Raw genomic sequence first — 14753 nt, 5'->3', positions numbered from 1 at the left:
GCATCTTGCGATTAGACCTCTTATGGGTCCCTATGGACCTATAAATCACTCCAGCTGGCTGGTAGTCAAAGGGTTAAAGCGACTCGTCCACTAATCTTTAATTTATTTTTTACAGGTGGTTGTACTATAGTCTACGCGCGTTTATCCTATCTAGTAGAGTTCCCGCATTGTGCGGGAGAACTACTATACAGCAGAACTGCAACAGGCTACATGCATGCCAAAACTGTAAAGTTGCAGAGTTAGCGTTTTTGACGTTATGCTGCATACCTGTTTGGTAATCCCAAATCCTTTCCAAAAAATCAGTATGATGCGGCCAAAACTGACGACACATTGGCATCCCAACTAGTATTATGCATTGCCACCTTGCGCCTTTGGAAATACTTCTACTGTAGCGAAGCTGGGACTCAAAGTAAACGGCGAAGGCCATGACAGCGATGATGGCACAGGCATATGCCTGGGTGTTCAGCTCACTTCTATTACAGACCGGTCTATCAATAGAATGTTCCGAAAATAACAAGAATGTGAACTAAAGGCTATTTGCTGGGTTGTGATCTTTCAGACGGTGACAAAAGAAAAAACTTCGTTCCATCTGTTGGACACAGAGCGTGCGCTGGGACCCTAGATTCCGAGTTCCAGGCTGGAACTTGGAATGCTATTGTCTGAATAGTCCGGCTTCTCTTGGCCGTGCTCTGGGATCTGGCCACCCCCGGGTTCTCTACCGGTTCGCTGGGCTGGAGCTGGTTACCAATCTTGGCGCTATAGAACGTCATCTGTATTGTCCGGCTTGGAATCCTATGGCACAATCTTTGGGGTTCACCTGTTCCCGTTTACAGGAATGACAACCTAGCGACCCGACTTTGTGTCATTTCTCCAGCCTTATACACTGTCGGCATATATTGTACAACAGGAGTTTCTTGAATCTTTCAGGAAACAATACGTTCAGGCTCAGAACTTTGGTCTACTGTATTTGAATGTGTTTCTGGGTATTTATGATGACTCACGGCTGGACGAAGCTACAGGGATTTGGACCTCGATTTTGAGTGCACTGTACCGTAGCACTCCAAATCTTCACTGCTCCAAATCCTGAGCTGCTGTGTCAGTGATACGACTCTCTCAGTGATTCAGCCCCTCTTCGCTTTCGTTTACTTGGACCAGGTTCGTCTAGTTAGCGCTACATTATGTTTGAGGGAAAGCGGTTATATACTTCCAGGAGTTTCAAGTGTTCGTTCTTTAGAATCGGATGGAGTACGGGTACTGCGTCTGTAAAACCCGAAGATCAATTCGAGCTAGGCGGACAGCTAATGTCAATTACACATAGGAGCGTATGAATTCGTGGCAGAACAGTTGCAGCTTTGGTCGACCAAACGGTTAGCTTGACTAGTGATTCGCGGTTTTGCTTTTTTGTACAATATGTTTGACTAGCTGGGGTTGCCGGATGATAAGAGCGGTTGTGCTACGCAAAGTGAGGCTTAAACGATCACGATCGTGAACATGCCACAGGCTCTCACTGCATATCTTTGATTTTAGGTTATGTGCTCGAGTCAAAAGTAAACAAACTCGTATCTTAGAGACGACGTAGCTTGTGTTGACATGTGAATAAGTTAAGAAATACGTACGATACAATATCTTTATTCAAAGTTAAGTTTCATTGAATCCACTGACACGACCTAGAACTGTCGGAAGTCACAACAGCGGATTGGCTTTATAATTTGTCAATTTGTCTACTTTTCTGTCTGCTGCGACAGAAAGATTTGTCCATCCCACAGCTTATGTACAGTACATAACGGCATCTAACTTGCGCTGTTTTGCTTTAATCTCGAAAATCTCCCGTTATCCTCCTAACAGACACCTGTCTGTTAGAACCACAAGTGACTGTAGCCAAGTGTGCGTGTAACCCCGTTACAACGAATATCGAGTTCAGTGAGCAAGAGTAGGAGTAAAGGGCGATAAAGTCGAGAAAGTCGAACTAGAAACGACGCGAGCAACCAACAGGTATGTTTGCTGGGGCTTATTGATGATTCCGACTGACGACTTCCATTCGACGGCAACCATAGATTCCAGTGTCTCCCCTTGCACTTTATAAATGGTAGAAGTGACCGCAGAAATGATAGGGAGCTGTTGCAAATGATGAGATAGCGATTTTTCCCACCAGTGACAAACTTGGAGAGAGCGATAGAAGTCTTAGAGTACGCCTGTGCGTCGAAGAAAAGTGGGAAAATGGAGAAACTGAATCTGCATCAATAGCGACCGCATTGGGGCCCCGAGCAATACGGACGAGTGCGTAAAGTGGTGGGTTGGAGGCAATCTTCACATCAATACCAGCGTTCGAGTCATGAATAATTTTGAAGGTCATATTAGCAGATAAGGCGACATGTTCTAGAGTACCCAAAGTACCATTAGCGGCACCCTTGGTAGGACGGACATTTTGAGTAACTTGAACAGGCATCCCATCGATAAGGTCAATAAACGGAGCTCGAAACTATGTTCGACGTAGGTGTTCACGGGCTCGTCGATGAGCCAGACGAAGAAACCGGCCAGGTGGCCGTAGTGAGCGGGCGGCGCAGCCGGTGCGGCGGCGGCATCATGAAGGCGCACTCTCCCTGCAGCGACGAGAACAGCACGTCCCTCATGGCCCACGAGTTGTCGAATGCCGAAGTAGTCGTAGATCTCTGGACGACTGCAGGCGCTGTTGATGTTTAACCGTCTTGTATTCCAGAGATGGCTGGTGTTGCACCTATGTTACTCGATGAGTAGGAGAATGTTGCACCAACGTTACTTGATGACATCCGAAAACCAGCTCCAAACGACAGTTCTTTGATCTGCGAAATAGTGATGAGATTTCTATCATTACTCCCCTGTCGCTACAAATGTTGGGTATGGTGATAAAACTGCGGAGGATGTTGTGAAATGCCTTCGAAAATTGCGGACAACCTGAAGAGACTGCAAAAACAGTACCCGTGGCGATTCCGACAGGGATAACGAGAACGAGGAACTCGCCTACTATATGGAAACTGTCTTCTTGTTTTCTTTTAGTGTTTTTAAGGGTACACAAAAGCGCGTAGACGTCGCTAGATAGCCAGGGAATATAATGCAGCCATCTGAAAAACGTAGCCATTTTTTAATCTGACATGTTCTCTAAATGAAACAGCTCCTCGGCCGGGTGCCACTTATGGAGGTGTGACCGTACTTCTACTCTCTTATACCCATTGGCGTGCTTACCTGCTCTCGCGCTCCAAGATCTGCGTCAGAGCAGATCATTCGCAGCAAGTCGCCACCTACTTCCTACTCTTGGGAGCTGCCTCAACGAGTCAACGACGTGCGAGGCAATTGGCTCCTAACCTGCATGAACTGTTCGTTACCCCCATGAGCATCCGTTGAGCTCAAGCAACTTCACCGACTCGGCGTGGATACTATTGCAAATGTCTTGCGAGTTGGAAAACACGATACGGATTCATAAGCTAAAGACCAAGGGAAACGCTCGTGGGCGCTTCCGTTGCGTATGAGCGGCAGTCGCGACCTGCTCCTATTGACTCGACAAAGCTCCCCTTTACTATTTTTTTATAGGGGAAGGTGTCTCTGCAGATGATAGACTACAACGTCCGCACATTCCAGAGCCGAGCGTCTAGCGCTGAGTGTGCTCGATCATTTTGACACACACTCTGGCGGCTCCGTTGTGTGACACCACATATTGGTATATCCCGGCATAGCAGCGCTTTGGATACTGGACAACACTACCGGGCCACGCACCGTGTGCTACATGTAGATTTGGTCCGCATTCAAGGCATCTCTGTTGGGTGTTTAGAGGACATCGAAGATTATGAAGGAACACAAGCGACGAAATACTAAACTGTGTGTACTGTAGCTCCGACTCTCTCCCCAAACGCGATAAACTTCATCAGTGCAGCCGGTGAAGCACTTTGATATACATGTACGGTATCGGCGCAGCCACCAGCGCTGTTGCCGACGAGTCGGGAGATCTTGACATAGTGTAACGAATTGGCGACGGCGAAAAATCGCATTCCAGCTAGTCGCGCAGCCAATCCGCACGTTGAAGTAGTCGTTGACGCTCACCGCGTCAAGGCGCACCGGCTCAAGCGTATGTACAAGAACGAAGCAACATTCCGATCAAATCCCCAGCTGATCACACCTGCAAGCCTTGCAAGAGGAAGGGTTTGTATTCGAACAACGAGCCGCGTTCTCAGCATTCCCCCCAAGTTTAACGAAAGGTTGTGCACACGTGATGTTGGTTGACGGTCTGATGCATGGTTCATTTGTTGTACAGTACATGCACGGTGAACGTGTTACATGTACCACCTCAATCGTCGTACATGTAAAGTGATTTTTACGATTATCTTTTCAGATCCTGATGGCTCGTCCACCGATTTTTTCCGGTGGCCAACCCATACGTTGTTAAACGTGCCGCACAGTCATTTCGACGACTGCGTACTTGTAGCCACTTGTGGACGAACACGCTCAGACCCCCCCCCGTGTTTCCCGTAGATAAGCTCGTCTTCAGCGGGCTTTCGATCGTTATATGATTCCCGAACTGGTTTTACGTTCAGACTGGCGCTGCCGGGATGCTATGAACGATGATCATTTTCATCTGTGCTAGTCTTGTACACGTTCACATGGTGTCTTCTCTATGCGCTAATACAGTAGTCATAACCATAAGCTGCAACAAAAGCAATCACGACCAAGTCCAAATCTTCCCGATCTCCGAGAAGAAGTAAAGTTACAGTATCTATCTGTGCGTGGTGTTTGGATGAAACGACACGGCTTTAACGAGCGAGCCTGACTACATGTATTCAAGTAAGAAACTACTGAAAAAGGCTCATTATCCCTTTTGCAGCCTAGGGCTCACACGGCATTCCAGCAGCAGTCGTCACCAGTTCAACCACACGAGCCAGCTGCATGCTTCGAGTACAGACGGCGTTCGTCTTCATCGTTTTGATTTTCGCTACAACTGGAACGACAGGACTCGCGGTTACCTTTGGGGACGCAGGCAGCAACTCGTTCGAGTCTTCATCACAGGACACCGCGATTTCTGCGCCAGGGACTGTTTCTCCGGCCTTGCTATTTGAGTCTTCGTCGCTTCATTCAGATGCATCTACGCACGCGGTTTCTTCTTCGGCCGCTCATAGCAGTACAGCAGCTTCTTCGTCCGATGATGGTGATTTATTTTCTCAGAATTACTCGATTGCCACTCCAGCGACCGCGATCAGCACGGTTAGCTCCACGTACCGCAATTGGGTGGGCTCCTGGACCATGTCATCAGACGCCGCCTGCTACCGAGAAGCACACATCATGCCGACATGCCCGATCGACTACAACCGCAATGATGCCACTCATACTTGCTGGACGCAGTGTCCGCTGGGTTATCCTGTTCAATGCGGTATGGAGTGCATCAGACAGAACGACGAGTGCAAGCTTGAAATCTTCAACAAGATCAGCGTTATCGCTGTGACTGCTCTGGATGCAGCCTCCATGGGCGTCTTCGGCAAACTGGAAGAGATTGGCAAAGGCATCAAGAGGGCGGTGAAGTGCGCGAATTCGATGATGACTGTGATCAGAGGCCTTGTGAGGTACATCCGAAATATCAAGACATCCGATCCGCAAACTTCCCAAGCCCAGCTTTTGGCAATCCTGTACCAGACAAACAACGTCGTGACCGACATACCTATTGCCATAGGCAATTGCCTGGGAAAAACCCTCCCACAGAGCCTCTTCACGTCAAAATATGTGCTGGCGACCTCGCAGTACATCCTCTCGCAGATTTTGGCCAACGGCGACGAAATTATCTCAAGCTGGAGGCATTTCAAGGCGTTTCTGACAGGAGCAAACTTCACGGAAGCTGCGAACGGACTAAACTCGACGGATATTTCATCATTAGAGACTGGGATGAAGTCGAATTCGACGTGCGGCGCCGACTTGAAGTCCTTGCTGGATCGTACGTGGCTGACGGTGGAGCAGTATAGGCAGGAGGACCCCGATATCAGCGACGCCGAGGTGCGCCTCAAGATCAGCAACTCGGACCTCGTTCTCTACGACGTCGCGACGGTGACCAACAATTGCATGCCGTTAATGATCCAACAATCGTCGGAGGCAACTGCTTACACTTCCCGTGAAACGCTGCGCAAAACCTTTGGAGTTATTATCAATGACCTCATCTCGTCGGGTAAAAGTAACAACGGCACGACGCTGAAGGTCAAACACTACACCTACAAAGCTCTCCAAATGGGTCTCAGCGTCCTCTCGACAAGTGGTTTCGACGACTTCGACATTTCGACACTGCTGTACGCATACGTTCAGACCATTTGCGGCCCGACGCAGTTTATGGGCGAGATCGATGACGGCAACGAAGCAGCAACTCTGGGCCTGCACACTATTCAAGATGCCTTCAGCGGCAGTACCAGCTCCTGGACCAGAGAGGGAGATGGCGACGTTATCATCCATTTTTCCAGCAGAGATACAAAACACGTGACTGTGAACATCCATTCTGGTGGGGAAAAAATCGACGAGGTTTCAGTTTCCGCAGGTGGAACGGCGAGATGGACAGCAAACACAACAACACTAGGTGGCAAGACATTGTATCTGGATCGTTGGCGCCCGGACTTCTTGGGACTTCCTGGCACAGGAGGTGGCTCGTTGGTGTTGTGGGTGCCACGAGCTTCCAAGGGTGGTCACTTAGAACTAAATGTACGACTTAATGTGAGCTAAAATGCGTTGGTGTTGTTTACAGCACACGAGTGTTGTTCTGATGCGTCCACCGTAAAAGCATTTCGAATCGCAGAAGGGTGTTATATTCGCGTGCAGGGAGGTAAGACCAGAAGAAGGATATATGGGCATTTCCTGGAATCCGAAGGGCATGTGTTCATGCGTCACTGATGATATAGAGAAAAGTATAATGTTAGATTAATCCAGCGACAAATTCTATCATAATTAATAATTCAATTATTTCTTAGAATTGAAACCAATTTCTGAGTACCTTACGTGTAAACAACTGAACTAAGAAAAAAAATTCTAATATGTGGCTACTAATCCCTTTAGCAGGCTGTAAAAGCAAAACTAGCTAGCTGAATCTGTTTTACATGACAATAAAGCGATGAAATCGAATGCATGCAAAAGAATACACCCATAAAAACATCGGATATCATTCTAGAAAATTGATGGAACAAATTATCGGCTCATAATTAATCATTAAATTAAAAATTCCAACACATGTTTCAGTAATTATATTTTTCGCATCCCTGATCGTCAGGCCCGGCAGCAAGATGTCGGATCTGATAATACTCTGCCGAAACTACTAGTCTCGATTGCTCTGCTCTCGATTTGGCAACGCAGCGAACGAGTCATGGATCGGCCTTCCTTCAGCTCGTTGTCCTCGTCTCGATCGTCACGGCGCCAGATCGACGTCTGTCGTTCAACATTTTAGCCCTCCCTCCATCTCTCAGGGCCAGCCATTCGGCACCTTGCACTTCCAGCAAGAAACTTCATGCCCTCGACCCATAGCCACGATGAACCACCATTTCCCCCATTGCAAACTACAGGCTATACAAACAAAAATTGTTCTAACGGATTTCACCGAATAATACCCGGGTCACTATTTACTTTTGCCCAGAAAAAGCAATCACATTAAATGTGATCCCAAATTTTGGGAGGGGGCTTCTAAACTGTGTAGGGTTACTAAAAATGCGCTAAGTGCCTTGATGAGAGGCCAAACTCGACAAAGAATACTTTTCAGATTCACTCTATAACAACTGCAGGGAAAATCCTCCGCTACAAATGTTCGGATTAGAATGTGCTATTTCGCAATATTGACTGTGCTACAATACTCCAATATCGTGTATATTATCTCGTCGAGCAGTGTTTAACGATCTCCTGTGATAATTCGAAAAAGGGTACAGCAAAGCCTGGTCTGTATTACGTCACGTTATAAACGAAATGCATGTTAGCCCTACTCGCCAACGACCTCGACGTCGTCAAGTGCGTTATCAGCGATGCGCGTGCCACTGGTCCGGTGCATTGGTGGCTGATAAAAAAAGAAGCTCTCACCCTGCCATTCGTTTGATACCAACTGTTCCACCGGGTTTATATTTTGTACACGGCTTTTATTTTCTGATTCAAATTTTAAAACATGACCGCGATTCTATTTTGTGAAGGGTTTGTAATCGGTGAAATCCGTTAATTAGCCCGGAATATATTCATGCAAGTTTTGTCGCTTTGAGCGCTTTGAAGCCCGGAGTCGTGCATAACGTAGTGCTCGTCTAGAGTTTGTTACTTTTTGCCAAAACATACTATCCTGCTGGCGGAGTTAGACCGTTTATTTTGAACTCTCGATCGTACATGCATGTTTTTATATCTTTTCCGTGCTGCTCCTCATGGGGATGAATTTTGATCGAACAACGAATTCGTGGCAGCAAACATAATGTGGAATTCACACACACGTTTGCGTGTCGGGCTCAAAATGAATGTACGTGTACAGTACGTACAGCGATGATTGATGGTCACTGTGCCACATCACATGGACAGGGATTGGTAGTAATATCGATTCACCCTTTAAGTAATATTACAATTTTGGGACGATTTTCGTTACTACTGTAGTTGTATTAATATTACTAATTGGGTGCGTGGAAAATGTAATATTACTAAAAATAGTTACAAATAGTAACATCAAACTACTAAAACGGGCTTATCACAGATTCCGCTCGCATTTCCTCATCCGCTTAATCTCTTCGTCGTTGCGATGAAGAATTAGCTGACCCGGGGCTCGCTTATTGCTCGTACGTGTGCGGAGAGGGCTACAATAATTATAAACGAACCTGAAGATTCTCTCTTGAACAGCTGTTGAGGACCAGATTTACGACTCGCTGTTGCTTGAGTAAGGTTGTCAGATTCCGTGAGAGTAGCTTCATCCGCCTCTGTAGCCTGACTCAACACAGATATCCCTTGACTGCTTGCTGGGTAGGGCTCACCGTCCGGTTGATCGTTGTTCCTGAAGGTTAGAACACTCCCGGGATCGAGGTAGGTGACCGCGTTAGATGATAGCAAACCATGGACCATAGTAGGACCATTTGGAAGGATCAGCCTCACCCCAGAGTTCATTGCTGCTGACATGATGAACAGGATGACCGCAGATGCAACACGGCGCCGTTTCCGTCACATCAAGCAAACAACAATCGGCCTTGGAGGATCTCATCGCACCCGGTTGCGATCTTCAGGGAGGAAAACGCAAAATCAGTGCGCGCATCCTTTGAAGATATTGATTGACCTTGACCTTCATTCTGGAATTTAGTAGTTTTTTAGTAGTTTTTTGGTACAAATTTCGTGATTTTCCTACTAAGTTTATGGTATTACTAACGTATATACTTGGAATTTGTACTACTACTACTACTAATATACTATTATTAGTTGGAGTAGTACTAATCGTGGTTTTACTACTAATCCCTGCACACGGAATGCAGTGTTTTTTATACTGTACACTATTTGGACCGCACACAGTATCGCATGTGAAGCTGGCCGATGCCCCCTACCTTTCAGACGCTCCATTAACCCAGTCAGAGACTGCAATACTGGGAGTAGGCTATCTACGAAGGCAACCACCGTCGCCTCTAATCTGCGGGCTTACCCGCTCACTGGTACCCGACTAGGCTTTCCTATGCATCGGAAGTTCAGATTCTGAACCCATGACAATCCTGCGCTGTGCCTTTGTCCGATTAAGATAGGATCTGAGAGTTGCCAGCAATTCTGCTGTTATTATACAGTACCGTAAAAACAACGGGTTTATTGCGACGCTCGTAAAAAGTTCCCGTCCTACATATATAATTTGCTGGCAAATTCTGAGTTTTTACGGCGTAAAAACTAAACGTGCTCATAATTTGCGGATTTGAATAAATGTTAGCCTTTTCCATACAAATATTAAGATAAAGACGTTGTGTCACCCCCATATATCTAATCGCTGCACCGTTTTTGTCGAAAACCTGACAGTTTTTACGTGTTGCATTGGGGCGGTGCGTTGGGGCGAACTCGTGGTTTACGGTACTCTACATGCAATATGTGTTACAAGCAGCAAGTGGCTCACGAGATCGGTTTTGCCGGAGCTGCGTGGAAGGCAACTGCTTTTTTCAAAGTGGTCGCACTGGACTGTGCATAGCTGTATCCATACAGAAAGCTGCTCGCGTCGCAGGAATTCCCGCGCCGACAACGGGACGAAAGCCTGCAGTACGACGCATCGGCTGGGGCAGTCTATGCACGAAACGATATCCCCGTGTTGGTACTGTACTGTACACGTGTATAACTAATGGCTCAACAAATGCGCCTCAAACGCAGCACCGCAAACACGATGTCGATACAGGCTGGACAACACTGTGGAAGACTCTCAGCTCTTCAAGCTGGGGCTTGACACACAAGCAACTGCCACCTCCGCAGACCTGGCTACCAAGGGATAAGTTGGAAAAGCCCCAAGCCTCCAAGATTGGCGCCCGCAGGCGTAGCGCCGTACGATTTAGGAGCAGCGCCGTACGATTTAGGAGCAGGGCCGTACGATTTAGTGCAGCGCCGTGAAGTTCCCAACATCTGCGCGAATGCAATTCCATCAGGACGTGTGTTTAATCCCAAGGTTGCACCGCGCTTGTCTTCCAGCTTCAGTTTTGGCAGCATCGCTCCGCGTTAAACAACCAGCATCGCTGCAGTACTCGGCCTGTTCGTGTAGCGCAGATGCCGGTACTGAATTTTTCGATCCCGATAGGCCCCTGGGAACCAGCACTGCACGCCTGCAAAGGTTGCTCGGTTAGATCCGATCAGCAGTTCCAGATGACCGGCGATCCTTCTAGCTGCGATCATGTCCATCCCTGCCGACGACGAACAGCACGAGGCGTTCATTTCGCGTCTTCCTGGCTGGTCTCAATAAGCTCCGTTCCATCGCAGCTTCTCCCCGAGAAAATATGGGTCTATTGAGAGTGGCTTTCGTTTTCTTCCTGGTCTCCAGTATCGGCGGTACGAAAGGAGCTTCAACGCCAGACTCCTCGTCAAATGCTGCCGACAGGTCTGCGTTACCAGCAACATTGACGTCTACATCAGAATTGTCGTCGTTCGACAGTGCGGCGCTGCTGGAGAAGTACGCTACGCCAGCCACCGCCATAAGCACCGTCACATCGACTTATCGCAACTGGGTGGGCCCGTGGAGTATTTCATCCGACACATCGTGCTACCGCGAAGCCCACATCATGGACGCTTGCCCACGCAACTTCGACCGGAACGAGCTGACGAACACGTGCTGGGCTGAGTGCCCGATGGAGTTTCCTCTTGAGTGCGGCATGGAATGCTCCCGACAGAACAGCGACTGCGGACTTGAAGTGGCCAGCAAGGTCTCTGCGTTGCTCATGGCGATATTCGGCACTGCGACCTTCGGCGTGGTCGGTGAACTGGTGAAACTGGGCAAGAAGTTGACCTGGGCCGTCAAATGCACGAACCAGTTGCTGCTGGTGATGAGGGGTATCATCCGTTATGTCCGCAACGTCAAGACCGAAGACCCGCAGACTTCTCAGGAGAAGCTCCTGCTCATGCTGTACCAGACGAACAACGTGGTGACCGACTTGCCCATGGCAATCTACGCGTGCATGGGGAAGAACATCCCTTCCAAGTTGCATCTATCGCAGATCGTGCTGGCCACGTCGCAGTGGATGCTTCTCCAGGCCCTCACTTATGACGACGACATCATTTCCAGCTGGGGCAGGTTCCGGGCTTTCATGAAGGGGGCCAACTTCACCGACGCTGCCGAAGAGATCACGGACGGCGAGGTCGAGTCGCTTGAGACGGCCATGAAACAAAATTCGAGTTGCGGTGGCGACCTGAAGTCCTTGACCGATCGCGTCTGGATGACCGTGAATGAATACCGAGAGGAGAACCCCTCCATCACTGAGGACGAGCTGCGCCTAAAGACGAGCGCGTCCGACCTGGTGCTGTATGACGTGGCGACGGTGACCAACAACTGCATGCAACAATTGATCTTGGAATCCAGCGTGGAGACCGCCTACAAGACGAGAGAAACGCTCCGCAAGACTTTCGGTGTCATCATCAACGACCTCATCAAGTCCGGAAAGAGCGACAACGGCACGTCGTGGGACGAGAAGATGGCCGCCTACAAGTGGATTGAGATGGGGCTCTCCACGATCTCCGCCTCGATGATCGACCCGACAGACATCGCGACGCTGCTGTCCGAGTACCTTCAGACGGTCTGCGGGCCCACACAATTCATGGGCGAGATCGATGACGGCACGGACGATGCCACACTCGGATTGAATACGCTGCAAAGAGCCTTCAAAGGCAGCTCCAGCTCTTGGACGAAAGAGGGCGACGGCGCAGTCATCATCACCTTCACAAGCGCCGACACGAAAGACGTGACGGTGAATATCATGTCGGGCGGCGACAAGATCGACGAGGTCGACGTCGCAGCAGGCGGCAACGCGACTTGGACGTCGAGCGTCACTGCGCTGGGCGGTAAGACGTTGTACCTGGATCGCTGGCGTCCGGGTTTCCTGGGTCTTCTCGGCACGGGAGGAGGGTCTTTGGTGCTGTGGGTGCCGAGAGCAATAAAGGGAGGCCATCTCGAGATTGAAGCGAAACTAAACGTAAGTTAGAGTCTACAACCAGTAGTAAAGAAAATAATCAATACATTGTAAAGGGTTGGAAGAATCGCGTAGGCGATTCTTTCACGTAGGCGATTCTTTCAGCTCGTGACAGTCGGACTGTAACGCGCAAGCGAAAGCTTGACGCTTTGTAGTCCAGAGTGTGAGCCGATAGCGAGGGTGTATGTCGCTCCGGCTTCTGTCCATTACACTTTGACGCACTTACAGCTTGTTCTCTGAATCTGATGGTCCCCGGGCATTCGACGCACAGCACGCCGGGGACTGTACCCGTACTTGTATCTCCGGGGCAACTTACCCCGTTCATTACTGTCGCGCGGGCGATACAGACTTCGTCCCGGGCAACCAACTTACAGAACCAGCTCCGGTGTTTTCGACAGTAACTTTCTTTTTTGACAGTTTTGTTTTTGACACTGTGTTGAACCCATTTACACAAAAATGGCGGCCTAAAATATAGTCTGACCAAAAGTTAGTCCGCTGTTAGGGATCAGTGTTGCAGTCTTTTGCAACCGCCTCATACATGTGCCAAAATTGCCAAAATGTTGATACTTTCAGTCGATTGGCTAAACGTTTTAACCAAAAATTCGCACACATGGCACCAGTTTTTGCACAACTTCGAACCTCAAATCTTGTGAGTTTTTGTGGCCAACGAAAACACAAGTTCACCCCAGAAGTCACTACTGCTGCGGCTGACTAATGGCGGGGGTGCTGCGGCGGCCGGGCGTGCTGCTGGGCGGCGCGGCGCTCTACGCGGGCGTGGCCTTCGCGACGTACGTGACGCTGTACGACCCGCGCAGGGGCGGCGACGCCGACGCCGACCGCATGGACGACGCGCGGCGCCTGCAGGTGTTCGAGGCGAACGCGGCGCGCTACGACCGCGAGGTGGAGTGGGACGAGCGGCTCACGGGCATCTCTCTACTGCGGCGCTTGCTGCTGCGGCGCGCGCGCGGCCGCGTGCTGGAGGTGGCGGCGGGCACGGGCCGCAACCTGGCGTACTACCCGGCGGACGCGGCCGTGGTGCTCACGGACTTCAGTCGCGCCATGCTGGAGCAGGTGGAGCAGGTGCCGCGCCAGCGCGTGGCCAGCTGCGAGCTGCGCGTCATGCGCGCGGACGAGCTGGCGTTCGCGGACGGCCGGTTCGACGCGGTGGTGGACACCTTCGGGCTCTGCAGCATGGACGACCCGGCGCGCGCGCTGCGCGAGATGCGGCGCGTGTGCAGCCGCGAGGGCGGGCGCGTCCTGCTGCTGGAGCACGGGCGCAGCAGCTACGCGTGGCTCTCGGGCCTGCTGGACTAGTTCGCCCCCCTGCACGCGCAGCGCTGGGGTTGCCACTGGAACCGAGACATCCTGGCGCTGGTGCAGCAGGCCGAGCTCGAGGTCGAGACGGTGCGCCGCTTCCACTTCGGCACCACCTACTACATGTATAATACATCGTCGCCAAGCCAGGGCGCAGCGGCGCTGCTGCTGACGGGTGAAGGAGCGGAGAGATAATTGATACAGAGAGACGGTGGCCTTCTGCCGATCACCACCGTGATGTGTCGTTAGTTAGAGAGGCTGTACTGTATCTTGGTCTGCATCTCTTGAGGTGGCTTCAGTCCGAAGCAATAACCCTGAAGTTCAGGGTTGTTGCTGGTGGCCGCTCTCAGGGCGATGTTGTCGCGTTGTCATCTTTGGATCGCACCCTTGAGCGTCAAATTGCGGTCGTTATGGCCAACCTGGTAAACGAGCTTCGGGAACTTCGGAAGCCATGCATGTCAAGGATGCTTCCGTGTCTTTATCGGGGAGGAACTACGAGTGTCTTCGTTTCGGACTTCTGCGTGAGTCGGGATTTTGACAGTCGACGATTCCTGGAATAAGCTGAACAGATATGTGGCTTTATCCTCAGTTAAGTTGTGACATTGCTTTCGACACAAGTTTTGAGCGATGAGTGAGCTGCTGCTTACTTTACTGCCGCATTTATCCAGCTGCGTGCGATGGGATTTACTTCGAGGGCAGCAGTTCCATGAGGCGTAGCTGAACAGGATATGGAGGGCTGTTTGAATGTGAATTGGAAGCCGTTGGTGTGGACAATGCTTTTCGAGCCAAAGAATGTGCCAAGTTACATGTGCGTAT

At 50.0% G+C, this 14753-nt stretch overlaps 2 protein-coding genes across 2 annotated transcripts; both read left to right on the top strand.

Moving 5' to 3' along the window:
* Positions 1-5265: 5265 nt before the first annotated feature.
* Positions 5266-12635, top strand: IUM83_09515 (uncharacterized protein; the record flags this gene model as incomplete). The annotated part of the gene is made up of 2 exons (XM_067933960.1): positions 5266-6499; positions 11077-12635. The coding sequence occupies 2 exons, from the start codon at positions 5266-5268 to the stop codon at positions 12633-12635; spliced, it is 2793 nt and encodes a 930-aa protein (XP_067796933.1).
* Positions 12636-13337: 702 nt separating this feature from the next.
* Positions 13338-13937, top strand: IUM83_09514 (putative methyltransferase C3B9.04; the record flags this gene model as incomplete). The annotated part of the gene is made up of 1 exon (XM_067933959.1): positions 13338-13937. The coding sequence occupies one exon, from the start codon at positions 13338-13340 to the stop codon at positions 13935-13937; it is 600 nt and encodes a 199-aa protein (XP_067796934.1).
* Positions 13938-14753: the final 816 nt, after the last annotated feature.

Source organism: Phytophthora cinnamomi, assembly GCF_018691715.1.
Source record: "Phytophthora cinnamomi strain GKB4 chromosome Unknown Contig15, whole genome shotgun sequence".
In the NCBI taxonomy this organism is placed as follows: Eukaryota; Oomycota; class Peronosporomycetes; order Peronosporales; family Peronosporaceae; genus Phytophthora; species Phytophthora cinnamomi.
Note: the sequence above shows the minus strand (reverse complement) of the source record. Positions and strands in the feature narration are given on the sequence as shown.